Below are 25,218 nucleotides of genomic sequence, written 5' to 3' on the forward strand. Positions count from 1 at the left end.
ATACATGAAAACCCATTTCGGATAACAATCCGAACAGGATTGACAGTGATAATACAGGATAAGTTGTGGTAAATGTGATACTGAGACGAGAAGAGGAGCCATGAACAAGGCAAAGGTTTGTACATTAATTTAATCGTATCATATATTTATTTATTTTACTGGATGGTGTTTGACGCCGTACTAAAGAATATTTCACGTCTATAACGGCGGCTAGATTGATAGGTATGTATAACGGGAAAACCCTCCGATCTCTGGCAAATTATCCATACACTGTCCCACGTGTCACGTGTGCCCTATGACGGGGTAAGGCAAGTGATAGACGTTGCCAGCTTATTGCCACACAGCCGTTGAAAACAGTGGAACTTAGCTACTGGGATGATTTCGTTCTCGAGAATACTTCACTTTTACGACAGCGAAGAGGGAGCCCGCATTGTTGAGTTGAACACAGCTACCGCACTGGGTAGAAGCTTCTAACTACCAAACCACCTCGGCCACGGAGGCTCCCAGTTGAGCAGTTATACAAAAAGGACACGTATTTTGTTATACAGCCATTAACCACAGAATAGCCGCTGTAACACAGCTGATACAGTATTCACACGAATTATCGCAGTATTCCGTTGCGCAATAGTTGGTATTCTCTTGCCGTTAAAGGTTATATTAGCTAACAACGATATGTCATTTTATACAATTTTGGTAAACAGGAGCAACAAGTAATAAAGAGAAAATTTATGCTTAGCAGTGAATAAATTGTCATTTGTGAATAATATGTAAGCGAAATCTTTTCATTTATATTATTTTCTTAAGATCATACTAATAAATTTTCACTTATATCCGATTGTGTTCAGTATTATGAATGGCTGAAACAAGAGTGTTACGAATGAACTAACCATCTTCGTCAGGTTACTGACTTACTGTCCTACGTCTGACAAATATGCACGTCATATTGGTAGGAGAGAGACATCTGGTCGTCAGCGAACGTTAAGCAATGCAAATAGCAACACAAGCGCAAAAGTCCAAAAACAGTGAGAGTTGGGAAATCTATAAATTTCATAACTAAGCCCGGGCTTGGACGCACATCCCATTTATTGGAAACCTTTTAGTTATATTTTCCTATGATGCAAGTATCACGGTGAAGATTGTCAGTTCTCATCAATTGAGTACCGGTAACCTTATGGCCTTCCAGCCTAGCGGTATGTAGAGTGTCATGCATAAACAAAATCACGAGTTAAAACCATTTTTTCTTATAAAATTATGTGAAGGCGAAAACCGATTTGTAAAACAGCTTTATTAAACAGCTGTATTAAAAATCGACCAGCGGAATCCAGGATTATTCAGGATTACAATGTAAATTGTTTTCCAATTTTTCTTAATTGAGAACTGTTAGTACAGTGTTCTTCAGCTTGACTTATTCTTTCACAACAGTTTAAATGTATAACTATTGCCCTTCGAATAACACGCGCAATATGAATTCATTATTTAGAATGTTTTGAGCGAGTGAGTGAGTGCTTGGGGTTTAACGTCGTACTCAACAATTTTTCAGTCATATGACGACGAAGGAATCCTTAGGGTGCATGTACGTGTAATGTGCCTCCTTGTAGCAGGACGGATTTCCACCGCTCTTTTATCTAGTGCTGCTTCACTGAGACGACTTACCGAAGGCAAGTAAGCCGCCCCGCCCGAGCCATTATACTGATACGGATCAACCAGTCGCTGCACTATCCCCTTTATGCTGAACACCAAGCGAGGAAGTTACAACTTCCTCTTTTAAAGCATTAGGGGTGACTCGATCAAGGATTGATCCTGGATCTACCGGTCCCGAAGTGGACGCTCTAGTATAATGTTTTGAGCTTAGCTTTCTTCTGATATGTGTGGAGTGTTTACATCTGAGTAAACATCTGTGTGTAGCCTATAGCGCCTCCTTCCTCGCTGGAACCGTATATACAGAGACATAGGCTTGCCACTATAATACAGTAATAGTATAACTGTGTTTTAGTGTTCACCTTGTTTGAGTACAAAAGACAACCTTTTTGACCAAGACAAAATCGCCACAAAGGATGTCTTGTTTCCGTTTAATCAGCTTTGAGTTAATGAAACCATGATTTTGTTTTATTATTCATTCCTGACTGACAAAGATCTGGCAATCCAAGGAGAGGGCCCCAGTACACTGTCCTCCAGATATCTTATTGATGACCTTGTGAATGTGTGCATATTTCGTCCGAATACTTAAAATATCAAACTATCGGCTACAGGTTTAATGTTTGACTAGGAGCTTATTCCACGCAAAGATGGGATAAATGCGTGTATATTTCAATACTCATCTAACTGGTGTGAAATAATCTGTACTTACATATATATAAAGATTAAAATGGACATATAATGGTTAAGGGGTGTCAAACCTGTCCAATGGAAAAATCGTGTTTTCTTGTAAAACTATACAGCTTAAGACCAGTCTCCAGAGTTAGTACGGATGCCAATATTAACATGAGCGGATTTAGAACTTATAAACCTTGCTGCATGCACCGAGAACTGTGACCAAGATGAACTAGCCTTCGAGCTAGTTCATCTATACCTTGCTGTTTGTAAGTACTCCTGAGATGTTCAGGGACAAACTTTTAGGGGCGACTTTCTCTAGGCGGGAATGGTTTCCCATGATTGTTCACCGTTATTCTTGTACAACATTTTATATTGGATGAAACGGGTTACATTCGGCCTAAAGCCGCATTAACTCAGTGCGATTTGTCTATTTCATAAGCCGCATTTGCACGTGGCGATTTGTTGTTACGACTGGTCGAATTCGATGAGTAGAATAAAAATATGACGAGTCCACTTCATGTTATACAATGACATGAAATAGAGAATGTAATATTTGCAGTCGACTAGTATTTTTAAAGGGGCGACACGCACCGAGCGAACTGCCTATTGTAGCCGTCCCTATACCGCTTGAACTAAACCTCGCTTATGTCATATCCCTACGATAAGGCGGGTTTTACCCCATCACGCCTCATGTGCTTAGACGACACTCAGTGCATGTTGACTCGAGACGATAAGTCTTCTTTATAGAAAAAGACATCTTTTCATTCGGTGGAAACATTTTAAGAAGAGTCTAAAAATAAAATTGCGAAAGACCCCATTTCTTCAGTGAAGTGTAATTTAATGGTTGCGCTGTTGTGTGCGCCACGTGGTTTGTAATATAACTGGACAACTTTCAGGTTAAGGAGGACATACCGAAATAGCCTGTTATTTGGGCCATTTTTACAAAGCTGTGGCAACACTACGCCAAGCGCATTTACCATGGCGACCCATCTCTTCAATATGTGTCTTGGATAAATAAGCCAGGCACAATTTGTGACTGGTTCGTAAAAACAAAACCCTAAGCTATGCATTCTGTTGGTACTTCTTGCCTTTCTCATAATACATTGCGGGAAATATGATAAGTCAGTACTCACACAGTGAATTTTTAAAAATATAGCGAAATTACACCAATTTAAATATCGATTTTAATTTATATATATATATATATATATATATATATATATATATATATTATAAATCAGATGGATACAACGTCTTTGCATCGACATCTGACCATTCAAACACAGGGTCGTGCGATTTTCTGCCCACAGTGGGAAAAAGTGCCCAAAGTGCCCAAAGTGACGTCACGTAAGGCTTTCTGCTACTTAACACACATCAGTCTCCTACAGTATCAATCAAAAGGCATATACATATGGGTGTATGGATGCATTCGCTCCTTTGACCTTGAAACTAATTATTTGAGGCAAAAAGTATAGATGTGGCGCAGTTGATACCTTCTGGGTCAAAGCAGACCACGTTAGAATCTGGTTTATTACCACAGCTTTACTCGGTCAGAAAAAATTCACAAGAGTTTTTCATGGTTTTCCGTCTGATATATACTTCATTTTAGAGTGATCTTTGCCGTTAATAAAATAGGGGCTTGTCACGTGTCACCGTTCAATAACCATAATAAAGCTTTCAAAATTTATAAAGCTGGTAACATTGTAACACTTTCAATCCTTAGAACCATTTAATGCTATAAAAAATAATAGTACTTGTCTGCTCTTTACTGGAATGCAATAAAAAATAATAGTACTAGTCTGATATTTGCTGGAATGCAATAGAAAATAATAGTACTAGTCTGATATTTACTGGAATTCAATAAAAAATAATAGTACTAGTCTGATATTTACTGGAATGCAATAAAAAAATAATGCTACTAGTCTGATATTTACTGGAATGCAATAAATTGAGCTATTTGTGGTAAGTGCAGAAAATTTGATTTCATTAGGGAATAGCCCCTTTAATTCACGTATGAAGAGCACTGTCCTTGGCTAGCGTGTCTAGCATACAGACAGGTAATGTGGAGATTCCTACAGTTCCTTACAATCTAATCTATCACATTTGTTTGTTTAATGGGTCGGTGTTTCAAGGTCATAAGTTATCAGCATTTGCCCCCCGTGCCCTCCAGATTTGTAGTGCTACTTGTAGATTACTCAGAGCTCGTACGTAAGCAGTTATCAGAAAGGAAGTTTTCAATAAACACAAGTAATCTTTCCTGCATATCTTAAATTCTTTGAACGCTGTTTAACCTCGTATAAAGAATATTGTATGTATGAAAACGACACGATTAGTTGTGTGGGTGGTGGAAAGCGTACTGAACACTGATGAATAAAAGCAACTGACAATCACAAAACTTTCGCAACACTCTAAATATAAAATGCTTCATCCGTGTGTAATAATATTAATGAAAAGCACAGGAACCGTTGCATAAGCCGGATTCGAACCATTAATTGTCATAGATGTATACAATTTTTATACTTTCTAACAATACATGTAACTCTGCGTCACAGCTAACAAAGTTATCGCTGGAATCTGAGGCGGTATTGGATGTCGGTTTCATCTGGAATGCCAAGGTGTACTTAAAACTGAATGCCAGCTTAGACAGATATCACATTACTAAGACGTCTTTCACGACCATGTAAATGAAAATAGAGTATCCGGATTTCCCCAGCGCGTGTTGGTGTCCGTCTTTTACCCAGCCCAGAATGTGTATCCGTAAAGATAAAAAACCACATGCTTTAATCACACCATGCATAAGCATATATGCATTTGATACTATACTAAGTTGAGCTGAGAGATTCAATGTTTACAGTCCTCTACGTCCTTATGTGTGAAGGTCTGTTTAGTTTGCTCCCATCAAAATTCTGGCCACCGTCGTATGAGTAAAATATCCTTGACTATATGTACAGTGTAAAACTCTCAAACAAACACATAAATAAATAAAAAAAAAATAGAAATATGGGAACTGAGAAAGAACATCATATTAACCTTTACTCTGTATACGTGTTTCTTTATAACATGTATACAGCAAACAGTTCTGTGACTTTCATAAGTTTTTTTCGGCAAGCAAAAGACGAAAATCTCTAACGATAAGAACAACACTTTTACTCCCACCTTTTCTCACCTGCGTGTGTTCTTTACACAATTTACAGCTGCTGCTTCAGTTCTTCTCCACTTTGTCTTTTTCTGTAAACTTGGCCATGTACTCTTCCATCGAAAATATTCAAATAATTCATTTAATAGATTATCTATATGTAATGGTCTCTGTGCAGCCTCACCCCAGAGGGCTATTCAGATTAGCTAACCATGCATAGTTCTGCATTTATGACGTCTTTATTGCCGAACCACGTTGAGTGGTAAATTCCTGAAACATAATGAAACAATGTGTGTAGACACAAGAAAATAGGATTTAACATATATAATCATGATTGGTAAGTTCAGATGTAAAGATTCTGTAACATGTATTCCGTATGTACATGTATCATTGATTGTCAATCAGTGTACCAGAGTGCACGTAAAAGTGCCCGGGCGTTGCTGTTGTCAAACTGTTCATACTTTCTTCAGTCTTCGTAATAAACAAAGAATTTATAATTTCGTTTTCACGTACCTGTATAATTCAATAACAATTAAAAACAAACTATAAATCTTGCTCTTACACTGTGGTTGTGTGGTAACTGTCAAGTTTTATCTCAAGAGCACGTGCACGACTGATTTACAGAAATTCCAAAAAAAAAAAATCTAGGCAGTCTCTAATTCTGTGAAGTGTGACCATTGTCCAAGTGTCTAACGGTAACATTCCACCGCGTCTTTAGCTACAGATGTAGTAAAGTGTTGCCATTGTCCAAGTGTCTTACAGTAACATTCCACCACGTCTTTAGCTACAGATGTAGTGAAGTGTTGCCATTGTCCAAGTGTCTAACAGTAACATTCCACCACGTCTTTAGCTACAGATGTAGTAAAGTGTTGCCATTGTCCAAGTGTCTAACAGTAACATTCCACCACGTCTTTACCTACAGATGTAGTGAAGTGTTGCCATTGTCCAAGTGTCTAACAGTAACATTCCACCACGTCTTTACCTACAGATGTAGTGAAGTGTTGCCATTGTCCAAGTGTCTAACAGTAACATTCCACCACGTTTTTAGGTACAGATGTAGTGAAGTGTTGCCATTGTCCAAGTGTCTAACAGTAACATTCCACCACGTCTTTAGCTACAGATGTAGTGAAGTGTTGCCATTGTCCAAGTGTCTAACAGTAACATTCCACCACGTTTTTAGGTACAGATGTAGTGAAGTGTTGCCATTGTCCAAGTGTCTAACAGTAACATTCCACCACGTCTTTAGCTACAGATGTAGTAAAGTGTTGCCATTGTCCAAGTGTCTAACAGTAACATTCCACCGCGTTTTTAGGTACAGATGTAGTGAAGTGTTGCCATTGTCCAAGTGTCTAACAGTAATATTCCACCACGTCTTTACCTACAGATGTAGTGAAGTGTTGCCATTGTCCAAGTGTCTAACAGTAACATTCCACCACGTCTTTAGCTACAGATGTAGTAAAGTGTTGCCATTGTCCAAGTGTCTAACAGTAACATTCCACCACGTTTTTAGGTACAGATGGAGTGAAGTGTTGCCATTGTCCAAGTGTCTAACAGTAACATTCCACCACGTTTTTAGGTACAGATGTAGTGAAGTGTTGCCATTGTCCAAGTGTCTAACAGTAACATCCCACCACGTCTTTAGCTAAAGATGTAGTGAAGTGTTGCCATTGTCCAAGTGTCTAACAGTAACATTCCACCACGTCTTTACCTACAGATGTAGTGAAGTTTTGCAATTGTCCAAGTGTCTAACAGTAACATTCCACCGCGTCTTTAGCTACAGATGTAGTGAAGTGTTGCCATTGTCCAAGTGTCTAACAGTAACATTCCACCACGTTTTTAGGTACAGATGTAGTGAAGTGTTGCCATTGTCCAAGTGTCTAACAGTAACATTCCACCACGTCTTTAGCTACAGATGTAGTGAAGTGTTGCCATTGTCCAAGTGTCTAACAGTAACATTCCACCGCGTCTTTAGCTACAGATGTAGTGAAGTGTTGCCATTGTCCAAGTGTCTAACAGTAACATTCCACCACGTCTTTAGCTACAGATGTAGTGAAGTATTGCCATTGTCCAAGTGTCTAACAGTAACATTCCACCACGTTTTTACCTACAGATGTAGTGAAGTCTTGTCATTGTTCAAGTGTCTAACAGTAACATTCCACCGCGTCTTTAGCTACAGATGTAGTGAAGTGTTGCCATTGTCCAAGTGTCTAACAGTAACATTCCACCACGTTTTTAGGTACAGATGTAGTGAAGTGTGACCATTGTCCAAGTGTCTAACAGTAACATTCCACCACGTCTTTAGCTACAGATGTAGTGAAGTGTTGCCATTGTTAAAGTGTCTAACAGTAACATTCCACCACGTCTTTAGCTACAGATGTAGTAAAGTGTTGCCATTGTCCAAGTGTCTAACAATAACATCCCACCGTGTCTTTAGCTACAGATGTAGTAAAGTGTTGCCATTGTCCAAGTGTCTAACAGTAACATTCCACCACGTCTTTAGCTACAGATGTAGTAAAGTGTTGCCATTGTCCAAGTGTCTAACAGTAACATTCCACCGCGTCTTTAGGTACAGATGTAGTGAAGTGTTGCCATTGTCCAAGTGTCTAACAGTAACATTCCACCGCGTCTTTAGGTACAGGTGTAGTGAAGTGTTGCCATTGTCCAAGTGTCTAACAGTAACATTCCACCACGTCTTTAGGTACAGATGTAGTGAAGTGTTGCCATTGTCCAAGTGTCTAACAGCAACATTCCACCGCGCCATTAGCTACAGATGTAGTGAAGTGTTGCCATTGTCCAAGTGTCTAACAGTAACATTCCACCACGTCTTTAGGTACAGATGTAGTGAAGTGTTGCCATTGTCCAAGTGTCTAACAGTAACATTCCACCACGTTTTTAGCTACAGATGTAGTGAAGTGTTGCCATTGTCCAAGTGTCTAACAGTAACATTCCACCACGTTTTTATCCACAGATGTAGTGAAGTGTTGCCATTGTCCAAGTGTCTAACAGCAACATTCCACCACGTCTTTAGCTACAGATGTAGTGAAGTGTTGCCATTGTCCAAGTGTCTAACAGCAACATTCCACCGCGCCTTTAGCTACAGATGTAGTGAAGTGTTGCCATTGTCCAAGTGTCTAACAGTAACATTCCACCACGTCTTTAGCTACAGATGTAGTGAAGTGTTGCCATTGTTAAAGTGTCTAACAGTAACATTCCACCACGTCTTTAGCTACAGATGTAGTAAAGTGTTGCCATTGTTAAAGTGTCTAACAGTAACATCCCACCACTTTTTAGGTGCAGATGTAGTAAATTGTTGCCATTGTTAAAGTGTCTAACAGTAACATTCCACCACGTCTTTAGCTACAGATGTAGTGAAGTGTTGCCATTGTTAAAGTGTCTAACAGTAACATTCCACCACGTCTTTAGCTACAGATGTAGTGAAGTGTTGCCATTGTCCAAGTGTCTAACAGCAACATTCCACCGCGCCTTTAGCTACAGATGTAGTGAAGTGTTGCCATTGTCCAAGTGTCTAACAGTAACATTCCCACCGCGTCTTTAGCTACAGATGTAGTGAAGTGATGCCATTGTCCAAGTGTCTAACAGCAACATTCCACCGCGTCTTTAGCTACAGATGTAGTGAAGTGTTGCCATTGTTAAAGTGTCTAACAATAACATCCCACCGCGTCTTTAGCTACAAATGTAGTGACATGTTGCCATTGTCCAAGTGTCTAACAGCAACATTCCACCGCGCCTTTAGCTACAGATGTAGTGAAGTGTTGCCATTGTTTAAGTGTCTAACAGTAACATTCCACCAGGTCTTTAGCTACAGATGTAGTGAAGTGTTGCCATTGTCCAAGTGTCTAACAGCAACATTCCACCGCGCCATTAGCTACAGATGTAGTGAAGTGTTGCCATTGTTTAAGTGTCTAACAGTAACATTCCACCACGTCTTTAGGTACAGATGTAGTGAAGTGTTGCCATTGTCCAAGTGTCTAACAGTAACATTCCACCACGTTTTTAGCTACAGATGTAGTGAAGTGTTGCCATTGTCCAAGTGTCTAACAGTAACATTCCACCATGTCTTTAGGTACAGATGTAGTAAAGTGTTGTCATTGTCCAAGTGTCTAACATAAACATTCCACCGTGTCTTTAGCTACAGATGTAGTGAAGTGTTGCCATTGTCCAAGTGTCTAACAGTAACATTCCACCGCGTCTTTAGCTACAGATGTAGTGAAGTGTTGCCATTGTCCAAGTGTTTAACAGTAACATTCCACCGCGTCTTTAGGTACAGATGTAGTGAAGTGTTGCCATTGTCCAAGTGTCTAACAGTAACATTCCACCGCGTCTTTAGCTACAGATGTAGTGAAGTGTTGCCATTGTCCAAGTGTCTAACAGTAACATTCCACCACGTCTTTAGGTACAGATGTAGTGAAGTGTTGCCATTGTTCAAGTGTCTAACAGTAACGTTCCACCACGTCTTTAGCTACAGATGGAGTAAAGTGTTCTCATTGTCCAAGTGTGTAACATTAACATTCCACCGCGTCTTTAGCTACAGATGTAGTGAAGTGTTGCCATTGTTCAAGTGTCTAACAGTAACATTCCACCACGTCTTTAGCTACAGATGTAGTGAAGTGTTGCCATTGTCCAAGTGTCTAACAGTAACATTCCACCGCGTCTTAAGCTACAGATGTAGTGAAGTGTTGCCATTGTTCAAGTGTCTAACAGTAACATTCCACCACGTCTTTAGCTACAGATGGAGTAAAGTGTTCTCATTGTCCAAGTGTCTAACAGCAACATTCCACCGCGTCTTTAGCTACAGATGTAGTGAAGTGTTGCCGTTGTTTAAGTGTCTAACAGTAACATTCCACCACGTCTTTAGCTACAGATGTAGTGAAGTGTTGCCATTGTCCAAGTGTCTAACAGTAACATTCCACCACGTCTTTAGCTACAGATGTAGTGAAGTGTTGCCATTGTCCAAGTGTCTAACAGTAACATTCCACCATGTCTTTAGCTACAGATGTAGTGAAGTGTTGCCATTGTTCAAGTGTCTAACAGTAACATTCCACCATGTCTTTAGGTACAGATGTAGTAAAGTGTTGTCATTGTCCAAGTGTCTAACAGTAACATTCCAGCATGTCTTTAGCTACAGATGTAGTAAAGTGTTGTCATTGTCCAAGTGTCTAACAATAACATCCCACCGTGTCTTTAGCTACAGATGTAGTGAAGTGTTGCCATTGTCCAAGTGTCTAACAGTAACATTCCACCGCGTCTTTAGCTACAGATGTAGTGAAGTGTTGCCATTGTTCAAGTGTCTAACAGTAACATTCCACTGCGTCTTTAGCTACAGATGTAGTGAAGTGTTGCCATTGTCCATGTGTCTAACAGTAACATTCCACCACGTCTTTAGCTACAGATGTAGTGAAGTGTTGCCATTGTTCAAGTGTCTAACAGTAACGTTCCACCACGTCTTTAGCTACAGATGGAGTAAAGTGTTCTCATTGTCCAAGTGTCTAACAGTAACATTCCAACGCGTCTTTAGCTACAGATGTAGTGAAGTGTTGCCATTGTCCAAGTGTCTAACAGTAACATTCCACCACGTCTTTAGCTACAGATGTAGTGAAGTGTTGCCATTGTCCAAGTGTCTAACAGTAACATTCCACTACGTCTTTAGCTACAGATGTAGTGAAGTGTTGCCATTGTTTAAGTGTGTAACATTAACATTCCACCGTGTCTTTAGCTACAGATGTAGTGAAGTGTTGCCATTGTCCAAGTGTCTAACAGTAACATTCCATCGCGCCTTTAGCTACAGATGTAGTGAAGTGGTGCCATTGTCCAAGTGTCTAACAGTAACATTCCACCACGTCTTTAGCTACAGATGTAGTGAAGTGCTGCCATTGTCCAAGTGTCTAACAGTAACATCCCACCACTTTTTTAGGTACAGATGTTGTAAATTGTTGCCATTGTTAAAGTGTCCAACAGTAACATTCCACCACGTCTTTAGCTACAGATGTAGTGAAGTGTTGCCATTGTCCAAATGTCTAACAGTAACATTCCACCGTGTCTTTAGCTACAGATGTAGTGAAGTGTTGCCATTGTCCAAGTGTCTAACAGTAACATTCCACCACGTCTTTAGCTACAGATGTAGTGAAGTGTTGCCATTGTCCAAGTGTGTAACATTAACATTCCACCATGTCTTTAGCTACAGATGTAGTGAAGTGTTGCCATTGTCCAAGTGTCTAACAGTAACATTCCACCACTTCTTTAGCTACAGATGTAGTGAAGTGTTGCCATTGTTTAAGTGTCTAACAGTAACATTCCACCGCGCCTTTAGCTACAGATGTAGTGAAGTGTTGCCATTGTCCAAGTGTCTAACAGTAACATTCCACCACGTCTTTAGCTACAGATGTAGTGAAGTGTTGCCATTGTTAAAGTGTCTAACAGTAACATCCCACCACTTTTTTAGGTACAGATGTAGTAAATTGTTGCCATTGTCCAAGTGTCCAACAGTAACATTCCACTACGTCTTTAGCTACAGATGTAGTGAAGTGTTGCCATTGTCCAAATGTCTAACAGTAACCTTCCACCACGTTTTTAGGTACAGATGTAGTAAATTGTTGCCATTGTTAAAGTGTCTAACAGTAACATTCCACCGCGTCTTTAGCTACAGATGTAGTGAAGTGTTGCCATTGTCCAAGTGTCTAACAGTAACATTCCACCGCGTCTTCAGCTACAGATGTAGTGAATTGTTGCCATTGTTCATATGTAACAGTAACATTTTACAGCGTCTTTAGCTACAGATGTAGTGAAGTGTTACCATTGTCCAAGTGTCTAACAGTAACATCCCACCACTTTTTTAGGTACAAATGTAGTGAAGTGCTGCCATTGTCCAAGTGTCTAACAGTAACATTCCACCGTGTCTTTATCTACAGATGTAGTGAAGTGTTGCCATTGTCCAAGTGTCTAACAATAACATCTCACCGTGTCTTTAGCTACAGATGTAGTGAAGTGTTGCCTTTGTCCAAGTGTCTAACAGTAACATTCCACCATGTCTTTAGCTACAGATGTAGTGAAGTGTTGCCATTGTCCAAGTGTCTAACAGTAACATTCCACCACGTCTTTAGCTACAGATGTAGTGAAGTGTTGCCATTGTCCAAGTGTCTAACAGTAACATTCCACCATGTTTTTAGCTACAGATGTAGTGAAGTGTTGCCATTGTCCAAGTGTCTAACAGCAACATTCCACCACGTCTTTAGCTACAGATGTAGTGAAGTGTTGCCATTGTTTAAGTGTCTAACAGTAACATTCCACCGCGCCTTTAGCTAGAGATGTAGTGAAGTGTTGCCATTGTTCAAGTGTCTAACAGTAACATTCCACCACGTCTTTAGGTACAGATGTAGTAAAGTGTTGCCATTGTTAAAGTGTCTAACAGTAACATTCCACCGTGTCTTTATCTACAGATGTAGTGAAGTGTTGCCATTGTCCAAGTGTCTAACAGTAACATCCCACCACTTTTTATGTACAGATGTAGTGAAGTGTTGCCATTGTTAAAGTGTCTAACAGTAACATTCCACCACGTCTTTAGCTACAGATGTAGTGAAGTGTTGCCATTGTCCAAGTGTCTAACAGTAACATCCCACCACGTTTTTAGGTACAGATGTAGTAAGGTGTTGCCATTGTTAAAGTGTCTAACAGTAACATTCCACCACGTCTTTAGCTACAGATGTAGTGAAGTGTTACCATTGTCCAAGTGTCTAACAGTAACATTCCACCACGTGTTTAGCTACAGATGGAATGAAGTGTTGCCATTGTCCAAGTGTCTAACAGTAACATCCCACCGCGTCTTTAGGTACAGATGTAGTGAAGTGTTGCCATTGTCCAAGTGTCTAACAGTAACATCCCACCACGTTTTTAGCTACAGATGTAGTGAAGAGTTACCATTGTCCAAGTGTCTAACAGTAACATTCCACCACGTTTTTATCCACAGATGTAGTAAAGTGTTGCCATTGTCCAAGTGTCCAACATTAACATTCCACCACGTTTTTAGGTACAGATGTAGTAAAGTGGTGCCATGGTCCAAGTGTCTAACAGTAACATTCCACCACGTCTTTAGCTTCAGATGTAGTGAAGTGTTACCATTGTTAAAGTGTCTAACAGTAACATTCCACCACGTCTTTAGCTACAGATGTAGTGAAGTGTTGCCATTGTCCAAGTGTCTAACAGTAACATTCCACCACGTTTTTATCCGCAGATGTAGTGAAGTGTTGCCATTGTCCAAGTGTCTAACGGTAACATTCCACCACGTTTTTATCCACAGATGTAGTGAAGTGTTGCCATTTTCCAAAAGTAGCATTTTAGTTACGTTATCTTCTGACCAGAATCTTGATACACCTAGTCATCGTATGGTAATTTTGTGGTAACTACAATGGCAATGTTTAATTATTTATTTGATTGGTGTTTTACGCCAAACCGGTACTCTAGAACATTTTTTCTATACCACGGCGGCCAGCAATATGTTTGGAGAAAACGCACATATGTCTATAACATGTGTTGTAGGATAGTTAGAACCTGCTTAACAGTTGTGGTTTCATTTGTGTTTGTTTTCATTTTCCCATCGGAATAAACACTAAAACCAAAGCTTTAGACAGCTTATATTTGTTGTTAAAAAGGATACATACAATGTGCTTTGCAAGTCATTTGCTTATGGGAGACAAATACACTGTACAATCTCCGTCTCTGGGACTGTAGTAAAAACGGACACCAAGTCAGACATGTATGTGCCTTAACTGAACACAGACAACATGGTAAATGTCTCGGTGACATCCAGGTCACGTGGTACACTGGGGATATTTTGCCTTGGAGACTTGGGCTTCCTGGGAATCAGCACGTGCTATGTAAAGTCACGCGACAGACATTTCCTTTTTGATAACACCAGACATGGAATGACTTAGTGTTCGTGGCCAAAACTGTAAACCAACGTCTTAATTTAAACAGGCATTTCCGCTTTTTGGCAAGCTTCATATCTAAGGTATGTAGAGAACTAAAACTGGCTGGTGGTCCGTCCTACAAATGGTTAACAATGTATTCTGTATGTATCTGTACATAATATCTATTTTCTGTTTATTTCTACTCCAACCAGTAACACTTAAGCGAGAATGTACGCTGTTGAGTATCCGAAGTGTACGTTGAACGTACACGTTGTACCTTACCATTGTACTTCGAAAACGACAGCGATTGTACATGTATTTGGAAGGGAAACTGTGGAAGGGGGGGGGGTATAAACTTATGGTAAACAATACCTTATTATAGAGCCTTATATGGAGAGGATAAGAATGAACTAGGTAAAGTGAATATTTCCGTAAAGCTCTGTATGGTTCTCTATTTTCATCACCAGTGGTTTGCCCAAGTGCTTCAATGCTGGCTCAAGTTTAAAAATATAGGCTTAATGTCTACGACAACTTAAGTTCATTCCGACATCCGATATTGGGATTGCTTATATGTCATGAAAATGTTTCCGAAAAGCCTTCTCGAATGTGATTTATCGTAACACCATAAACTAGTAGAGATCTACCGTATTCATTTAATACATGCCTATTTCATTCAGCTTGCTACGGATGGCCCTATGCGACTTCATGCCAAAAGTTTAGTGTACAATATCTAAATATGCGTAATGTTATACACTGGATACTATGTCAGAGAGCCTTAAGCTCGTAACTGTGTTACGCTTGCACGAACAATCGGTTGATCCAGATAGCTTTATTGAGTGCTAGTACTCTTTTGTTGTTGGTACTTGTGGGTCACCAGACGTGGTAAGTCCTACGTATAGAGGGACGGATGAAAAAGGGCACAAAAGACTACGAGACGAAGTCATGCAATGTTTGTCTGAAGCTTTACATATATACATAAACCTACCGTGCCTGGCTGTGCTTTATTATAGATTCGCAAGAGCCATCGTTTGTAGGGCGTTCGTGACAATAAGCGGTTGTGGACGTCCGTTTAGCTGTTTTGTACGTTTGTTGAAGACTTTACCTGTTCACCACGTGTGGGAAAGTCCATCAATAACTTGCCAAAGGCCTGTGGTTTTCCCCTGATACTCGAGTTTCCTTTGTCCATAAAGAACATAAAACAGGCCGCCATCGTATAGGTGAAAAAAATTTTGACTATAATGTATAAAAGCTACACTATGACATAGGCACATTCTCGTTACTTTGTGGAGGGGTTTTTCCAGTATAGATGAGAATGAAATTATTTAACTGACAATTATAGTCCCTTGTTCTGTCTTCTTGTAAGAGTATACCCTTGAATTATTTACTTGAACAGTCGGAATAAAACCCTGACTCCGGTAAATTGACAAGAGGCCGGATTTCACTGTGCTTTGCAAGTCATTTGCGTATGGGAGCAAATATACTGTACAAATTCAGTCTCCGGGACTGTAGTGAAAACCTACACCAAGTCAGACATGTATGTGCCTAAACTGAACACAGAAAAACTGGTACATGTCTCGGTGACAGCCAGGTCACGTGGTACACTGGGGATATTTGGCCTTGAAGACTTGGGCTTCCTGGGAATCAGCACGTGCTATGTAAAGTCACGTGACAGACATTTCCTTTTTGATAACACCAGACATGGAATGATTTACTGTTTGTGGCCAAAACTCTAAAACAACCAAGCTCTAAACTTGTGACCAACAAATAAATAAATAAAATCCTGTACTTCTGTTCGCCCGGACTAAAATATAGATGATTTATCGAGCCGTTATCGGAACAGGAACCAGGAAACATCATCTCGTGTTTTCGTGCAGTCGGCATGTATACATTAAAGTTAAAAGGTTACATCCTTGGTAAAGGTATACTTTTCAAAAAAGCAGACGTAAAACAGCAAAAACGGGAGGTAACTGCGGTATATTTACTTATTTGATTGGTGTTTTACGCCAAGCTCAAGAATATTTCACTTATACAACGACGGTCAGCATTATTGTGGGAGGAAACCGGGCAGAGCCCGGGGGAAACCATCCGCAGGTTGCTGGAAAACGACCATCCGCAGGTTGCTGGAAAACCTTCCCACGTACGGCCGGAGAGAAAGCCAGCAACTTGAAATCAAAGCGATCGCATTTGTGAGAGGCTCCTGGGTCATTACGCTGCGCTGTAACTGCAGTAGAACTAACGCTCGTGTTGACTGGATGTTAGCAATCATTGAGATCGTTGGCTATTCCCTCGTGAACGTGGGGTATTATACAAATAGTGCATACTGTGGGATGGGATATGAGGAATTGTCAGCTGACACGAAGTGATATTCAACGAGGACGAAGCCCTCGTTGAATATCACTTGTCGAGAGCTGGCAATTCCTTATATCCCATCCGAACAACATGCACCATATGTTTTATTACCGGTATATCGAAAAAAGGTGTACTTTTTCGGGTTGTGTTTAAATCTCCGGACTTGTACGTCGACAACGGGGGTATAAACGTAAAACCGTCGTTGACTTTACAAACAAGCAGACGCCGGAGAGCTAACAAAGGGAGATGACTGCCGTGGAATCAACACACGTGATCGTTATATATTAGCACGAGATTGTTGGATATTGCCTCGTGAACGTGGGATGTTACTTTGTGAGCGTGACGTTGAGTTCCTAGGCGCGCGTGATCGTCGTACATCACATTTTGATGAATATCATGTGACCGTCTCTCGATCTATGGAAACGGAGAATAACCCTATGAGGTATCATGATATACCATGTAATCGTGATGTTGGTTGGCTTAATTGAGGGCTTTATCGCTGTACATCATACAATATTATTATACCTCATGGAGTGATTCTTGGTTTTTATTGGTCATTACAAGATCGTTATGTCTCGCATCGGCGTAGCTTGAAGTTTACCGAGTGATCTTCTGTTACACGTACCGCGAAAGCGTTTTAACATTTGCTATGTCGGTTCACTTGGAAGCCATCAGATAGATAAGAGAAAGATTTTGAAGAAGAGCAGATGAACAAAAATGTATCGAATCTGAGCGTTCCCTGAATGGGGAAGTCGCAAAACTCCTTCTCTCCTGTAACAAGGCGGCCCAAAGCTGTGAACTCTTTTGTTCTGATCAAATTTAAAGGGCGTTATCATCAGATACTAGTAACAATGCATTTTTAACAAGTGGTCTGAATTTTTTTTAAACCTCCCTGGAAAGAACTAGCCTCAGTTTAATTATAAGAACCAGTTTTTACGGCACAAATGCATAAATCACCACGGCGCCCAACCAATTGTGTGTCCCTCTGATCTGTTCTCCAAAAGTCGGTCTGCCTGATATTTCGAAGTTTTATTACACAAAGTTATAATCTCACCATCAGTCCGAAATGAGGTAGACTAACAGAGCCTTTGTCGCGAATACACGCCAACACATCATGAAGAATTGTACAGGTCGCTCGTTTGAGATCGTTTGAGATCTTTTGTTTGTTTCATGAATCGATGTGATAGTCGTTGTAACTATTTTCGCTTTGTTGAAATGACAAAAAATATGGAGTTGAAGGTAAACTTGCCAAGGTCGCTGGAGTTATCGCCCTTCACATGTCCTTATAATATGTCGGAAAAATAACTATGTCTTTTCCAACTTAGTTACTTTATCAGTTACTAAAAGTAACAGAACGAAAACTATTTTTTAACAAAAACAACAACAAAAAATGTTTAATAATTTCCGACTTTTAAACACGGAACTCCAAATCTCATAAACTGGGGATTGTCAAATACATCTTCTGTTTGAGTTTTTTCTCACTGCAACAATTGTTACGGCATATCCATTACACGGTTCAGTAGTTGATGTCATGCAAGCGGCATTTATCTCTCAAAACGGCTTGTTTCGTCATGTTAGACAGGTGTCCCCCTTTCATAACGGATAGGTTTGCAATACACACCCATAAAGTCTTTTTCTCGTGCATCTGCACACATTTTCTAACATGCTAGCTTTCTAGATAATTCTGATTGATGTCATAAATACGCAATGCAAATTTCACTTGCACGTGCACGAGTAAAAGACAAAAGAACGACACACCAATGCCGTCGCTGTGAGTCCCAGCTCATGCTTGTTCGTATCTCGTATATACCTGTATATGAAGATCTTCCGGCAATCTGCGGGTGATCGTGGGTTTCCGCTGGGCCGTCACAGGTACCAACCACAATGCTGACCCCCGCCGTATAAGTGAAATATTCTATAAAAACTAAAAAACCAATAAAATAGGTAAACCATCATCAATAAATGATTGACTTTGCAATCTATGCCTATTGTTTAATAACAGGTGTGTGTACTTTTTGTTTTTTGTTCACAGCGACGGCGTAAAATTCGTAAATGTCAAAAAACATGGTCATATAGTCACGTCATGTGGCGGGAAAAGAAAGACTACGACATTTCTTATAAGGTTGTGTTACTGGGAGAGACATTCGTCGGTAAAACGGCCTTGCTGAATTACCTCCAGGGAGAGCCACTCGACAAACAACCGATGCCAACAATAGGTGCGCATTTCTGCTGGGCTCGAGCTGCTTATCGGTATATGAAATATTCTGTAAGACGGTTACAGATTATTATCTGCGGTTATTGCATAGGAAAATGCCTATTTCTGAATCGCTATCAGCGATCATGTATCCTTTGTATTTGTATAGTTTTAAGATTTCCAAATACTCTGAGTATTTCTGCAGAGCTTTCGTGATGTTACTTTGCACAATTAGGCTTTACTGGGCGCTAACGAAGTGGCAAAAAGGGATCTTTTCTCCAATGCTTAAACATTTGGCGGCCATTTTGTTTTAGACGCGTAAGGGTGGTCACGTGACGTCCATCTTCCGACCCGTCTTACAGAACTGAAATAGAGAAAATATACGCCTTACATGTATGTTTTAAAATGTATCTGATATCAAACGTGATATAAAAATTTTAATTTGGTTTTGGTTTGCTTATACATTTAGATATTTACATTTATATATATCCTAGGATTTTTTTTTTCACATATTGGTCAGTCGTAAGGTTTATCACGAGATTCGAGACAATACTCCTGACAAAAGCGAGGCAGGGCTGAAGTTATTGAAAATGAAAACCATTCCTATATTCCGGGATTGAATGAAACAAATGTCTCGATAGAGTTGTGCTGTATGCCATGATGCTCGACGTTTGACGAGCAAACAAAACATGCTGAATGTTTCAATAAGCAGACTTGTACTGTCAACTTTTTGGGCCGAACAGTTAATGTGGGTTCTGAAAGACGAGTGAGTGGATCAGGGGTTCGAATCCAACTCTCGTCCATTCGACTTAATCTTAGATGAACTCTCTGAGTTGGTACTGGGCATTTGCCAAATGGATCTCCTTGATTCTTCCACTCACAATCGTGAATGGTTTTTGAAGTTTATGAAAACTTTGTCAAATGAATAAATAAATCAACAATGGTGATTCTGGTCAGAGCCGAAATTTTGTCATGCATCCTCTTGCAATGCGTTATCAACACCTCACAAGTTTGCCAAGAAAATGTTATCGTACAGGCAAGAATGCATTACGGACTATGCGGCTGAGCCCAAATAACTGGGCGGGAACGGTGCCCCGATTAAGCAGTACTATGTTCCTTTCTGAATAAATATTTTCTTACCTGTAGCTAACCTGGTTGGCTGAACTGGATCGAATGATGATTTTATCTTGTATTTTTCAGGATTTGATTTTATCACTCACACATTCGATGTAGAGGGAGCAAAGGTCAGACTGGAACTGTGGTAAGAAACACATATTTAACACTGTGAAAATACTCGCACCTAAAAAAATAATCTATACCAATACATGTAAGTCATTTATAAAACATCTCTTTCTTCAGGGACACGGCCGGACAAGAAAGGTTTCGATCTCTAACACGGTCCTATTATAAGGAATCACACGTAAGTCTATTCCAGCTTAATGATAATTAATACTGTTCCCTAGTTCCGTGTATGACGTCGGATACTTCATTAGATCGTACAGAAGGAATCCTCAGTTTTAATTACATTTTATATCTTATTTCAAGGGTGCCGTTCTTGTGTATGACGTCACAGATGTGCAATCCCTGGCTGCAGTGCAGTTTTGGTGCGACTGTATACGGCTGGTAAGAAATAGTCGTCATGCTGCATGGCATGATCGTAGTTTATCTTATAATTGCCAAAGAAAAAGTTCACACTTTAAGCTGACAGGGTATCGCGGTGTTATACCAGGACAGGGCTAACACTGCTTCCTCGACCTAACACCAGAAAAACAAAACGAAATAAAGGCGCGTATGAGGACATATGACAAAGGTATTGATTTATTTAAAAAGAAATAGAACTTTGACGAAAGAAAAATGATGGCGTTGAAAGACAATAAGTACAAAGATCCGTTCGTGGCATTAACAAACCATGGGTTAAAGACTTTTTTGAGAAAAAGCTTTGGGATTGTTAAGGATATTGACTTTGGTAAAGACTTTATCCAGAATGACAATTTGCGGTGTGTTTTACAGTCCGAGGGCCCGGTCATGGTGATGAATTTTATCATACAACAAATATATGCATCACAGTTTCTATTTATTTAGTGAGCGACGTTAGGGTTTTATGGGTACTAATGCCGTTGTTAAGTACAATATGAATCAATGAATAAATAGAAGCTGTGATACATATGTCTTTTATGTTTTCCAATTCAACTTCTAAATGCCATTGAAAGAAGTCATGAATTGTGTAGACTAGAAATACAGTGTAGACTTGACCATCACAGAGTATTAATACTTCCAACTACCATCACTGCATTCTCTATTTACCTATTGCTGCTTAAGCCACGGTGTTAGGGGACGTGTGGCATGTTACTTTTTAAGCATTTACATGAACAGTTAAAAAAATCCCTGACTGAGGTAAATTAGCAAGAGGCCGTAATAGGGGGAGTTTCCAGTTGGAACTCTGTTATCATACACGGCGAAAATAGTCCTATTTTGTCATGTGACTTATGAAAGATGTTAGGCAACTATTGTTGACATTAATTTACCGAGCACCTCTCTCACCCTGTTCCAAAGGCATAAATGACACTTTTTTGCTTTATGAACTTCCCAAGTTCACAAACGTTCAGCTTCGCAATGTCGTCCATCATCCATCTACTCTAAATTACTAATTTATAATACTTTTTTTCAGACGCCCATGTTAGAATAACTGTGATCAATAATGGTTGCTTAACATTTTTGACAAGTCACATGATACATTTGGACTTTTTCTACCTTCATCGATAAAAGAGTTCGAACTCGAAACGCCTCTATTCACCATATAAGCGTGACAATTGACCAGTTATCACGCTGTCTATTCTGATTTTACTCTTTATGATTTACACTCTTTCGTACTTGTTCTCTACCTGTTTATTCTTACATCCATATGAATGTATAGTGTATACTGATATTTACTTTCCTTCCAGGAGCTGGGTTACGATGCCTCGTCCACAGCGACACTGCCGGTTGTTCTACTAGGGAACAAGGCTGACCTACAGACACAGAGAAAAGTCTCAACTAATAGGGGAGAAGAGGTATGACCAGTCTCGCGAAACCACGCACGATCTGCGAAATCTTAAAACCACAACAACTTCAACTACATCTATGGTGTATAGAACCGTAAAAGCTATCCGTTTTTTAGACCCTTGATAAAAATAAGAATACAAAAATAAAATCTGGTCATGGAACCAGGCGAAATTTTCAAACCACAACGACTTGAACTACATCTATGATGTATAGAACCGTACAAGGGATCTGTTTCATAGAGCTTTGAATAAAATGAGTTGAACTCACAGCGACCGCATTGGTGAGAGATTCTTGCGTCATTACGCTGGGCTAGCGCTCTAACCGACTGAGCCACGGATGCCTCTGTATTGAAAGAAAGAGGATTTCTTTTAGGAGGGCCAACAAGAAGGAAATAACCCCACCCCTATAAAATTATTTTAGATGATAAATTATCCAATTTTCAGGGAGCAAAAAGACAATAAAACAAACTGTATCTCACAAACACGGGGAAATTAATTTCCTCCAACGTGGTACTGAATGAAACGAAGACTTACTATATTAAGTTTCAGCAATTTGATTGGTTGAGTTTTATCATTGTGTAAATGTGTTTAGCGCCGTGTTAAAACACCAATGTGATAAATAAATTAAGCATTTCATTCTTTACATGCAATACATTGTTGTTTCTTTAACTGAGTGGATCACTGCAATGTTACACGCGTTTTCACATCTAGGAAGCGGCAATGCAACAAGTCATGGAATTTTTTGAGACGAGTGCAGTGACTGGGGACAACGTTTACTTAGCATTCAAAATACTCGCCAAACATTTGACGGAAACGTTACATCCAAAACTGGTAAGAAACTTGTGTGATTTGTGGTATGTGGTATAGTGTATACCTGACATTCATTATTCCGAGTCAGACAAAATACTTAGCTTTTCATTCGACAACAACTGTCACGTGGAAGACGTGTATATTCTTGTAGTTTGCAGCTGACGTCAAAACTGTCCCCTGACTAGGTTATCTCCCTTTGATAGGCTGGACTGATGTGTTGTTTTGTTCTTTTTCATATGAGAACTGTTGGTTAATAATGTATTGGGAACTAGTTAGATCTTAATGTTCGACCAATGGTATGTCTGACTGAGTTGGTTTAAAGTCTATACCTTGAGATCAGGTGTTGACGCAAGTCATTATATAGGTTACGTTTTCTTTCTGGTGGGTATTTTTATATGTACGCGTTTTTGCAACACATTTTTTGGCATATATACTACCGGGCAAAAGAAACGTATAACTTTTAAATGCAGTTTTTTCTATGGAAAAAAAAGTTGAATAAGTTTGAACGTTGTGCGAATACGTTTGCACATAAGCACCCTGTGTACACGTCACTTTTTAACGAGATTCATTGAAATTGGTGTAAGACATCATGAAAAATCGGAAAAACAGAGTTTCGGACCCTGTTGAAAATTCTCGATAATGACCGCCGTATAAATACCGATGTAGCACATAGTAAGGGTGCAATACCATAAAAAACATCTAAGAGATGCCGAGACTCACACAAGGAGAACGTGATAGAGCCACTGGTATGGCCGACATGGGGGCCAGCCAACACCACATTGCCAGAACATTCAATTGCAGTCAAGCCACCATCAGCAGACTGTTGGGTCGTTACCGCCTAACAGGCAGGACACAAGATCGTCCAAGATCGGGCAGGCCAAGTGTTACAACGCCTGGCGAAGACAGGTACATCCGCACAATCCACCTGCGTAAACGGTTTGTGACGGCGACGTCAACGGCAGAAACGGCACTGGGACACCCCATCAGCAGACGCACAGTCTTACGACGACTCCGCGTGAGTGGTATTAGAGCCTATCGCCCCTTTTGTGGAATGGCATTGACTCCTCTACACCGTCAAAACAGGCTGCGTTGGGCAAGAGTTGTACGTCGATGGCAGCGACGCTGTTCACTGATGAAAGCCGATATAACCTCTTCAGAAATGATGGTCGAATTCGTGTGTATCGACGCAGGGGAGAGCGATTGGCACAAAACTGCATTCAGCTGCATGTCCACCCTTTTGGTGCTGGTGCGGTGCTTGTATGGGGCGGAATTTGTGGACAGGTGAGAACGAGATTGGTCATCATCCAGGGAAATCTGACTGGCCAAAGATACCGAGATGAAATATTGGAACCTGTTCTGGTGCCATTCGTGCATTAACAGCAAAGGGGTATCACGACCTCATACCGCCAGAGTTGTACTAAATTATCTGGACACCGTTGATGTCAACGCTGGCCTTGGCCAGCGCGATCGCCAGACATGAATCCCTTAGAGCATCTGTGGGCTCATCTTGATCGACGTCTGAGACAACGCGTCCCTCCCCCACAAAACAGGCAACAGCTCGAACAGGCTTTATTTGAGGAGTGGGACAGAATTCCTGATGACGTCATCCGGCGGCTGACGACTTCCATGAGGAGACGTATTTTGGCTTTAATTGATGCAATGTGTGCTCACACACGCTACTAACGATCTGTCTTATGACATGATAGGACATTAGGTACACCTTTTTAAGGGAGTCCCTTTACTTGCATTTGTGTAATTTTTTCAGATTTACCCCATGCCTTCTTTACTCGGCCTGACAGCAAGTGTAATATCCATATGGCTTTGAAGTTTTGAACAGAACTTGGAAAATGTTTTATTGCACTATAATGCTTATCATGTTGATACTGTCTGTCTTTCTTTTTCTTTCTTGTGGTGCTGAACAGGGTTATACGTTTGTTTTGCCCGGTAGTTTATTTTTGTTGTATTCTTGTTGATTTCTTTCGCATTTTTAAATAATACTTTACAGCTGAAGATGTTGCCCAAAGTTGAGGAAGAAGTTGAACCTTCCTGGACGGAAACTAGCTTCAAGCTAGAGCCGGAGGAAACACCAACGGAAGAGAGGAAATGTCCGTGTACATCTTAGGTGCTTGATACGTGTAGCATTGAGCATTAAACCGGAGATTTATCCCCGTGAAATGAGGAATGTCCTCAAAAAAAAAAATTAGCAGCTCCTCACATGACAATACTATGGACAATTTTGACGAAGATATATATATATATATATATATATATATATATATATATATATATATATATATATATATATATATATATATATATATATATATAGTTCTGACGACATATTGCATATCAGTGAGTTCCAACATATTCATCACACTTGCACCAAGGTGCACCTGTGCGTGGTAGTGATTGATATGCTGTGATGCGTTGCTAAAAAAATTGTTTTACGTATAT

At 40.0% G+C, this 25,218-nt stretch overlaps 1 protein-coding gene across 2 annotated transcripts; it reads left to right on the forward strand.

Annotated features, from left to right (window-relative positions):
• The first annotated feature begins 58 nt into the window (after positions 1-58).
• LOC135463160 (ras-related protein Rab-13-like) lies at positions 59-25,004 on the forward strand. 2 transcript variants are annotated; one of them, XM_064740476.1, is made up of 8 exons: positions 59-115; positions 18,752-18,935; positions 20,114-20,174; positions 20,273-20,333; positions 20,459-20,536; positions 21,856-21,963; positions 22,666-22,785; positions 24,770-25,004. In XM_064740476.1, exons 1-8 carry the CDS (start codon positions 101-103, stop codon positions 24,884-24,886), a joined length of 744 nt encoding a protein of 247 aa, XP_064596546.1. In that variant the 5' UTR covers positions 59-100; the 3' UTR covers positions 24,887-25,004. The 2 variants fall into 2 exon arrangements, with proteins under 2 accessions (XP_064596546.1, XP_064596547.1); XM_064740477.1 differs by lacking the exon at positions 59-115 and adding an exon at positions 14,319-14,471.
• Positions 25,005-25,218: the final 214 nt, after the last annotated feature.

The sequence above is a fragment of the Liolophura sinensis genome, chromosome 2, assembly GCF_032854445.1.
Source record: "Liolophura sinensis isolate JHLJ2023 chromosome 2, CUHK_Ljap_v2, whole genome shotgun sequence".
NCBI lineage: Eukaryota > Metazoa > Mollusca > Polyplacophora > Chitonida > Chitonidae > Liolophura > Liolophura sinensis.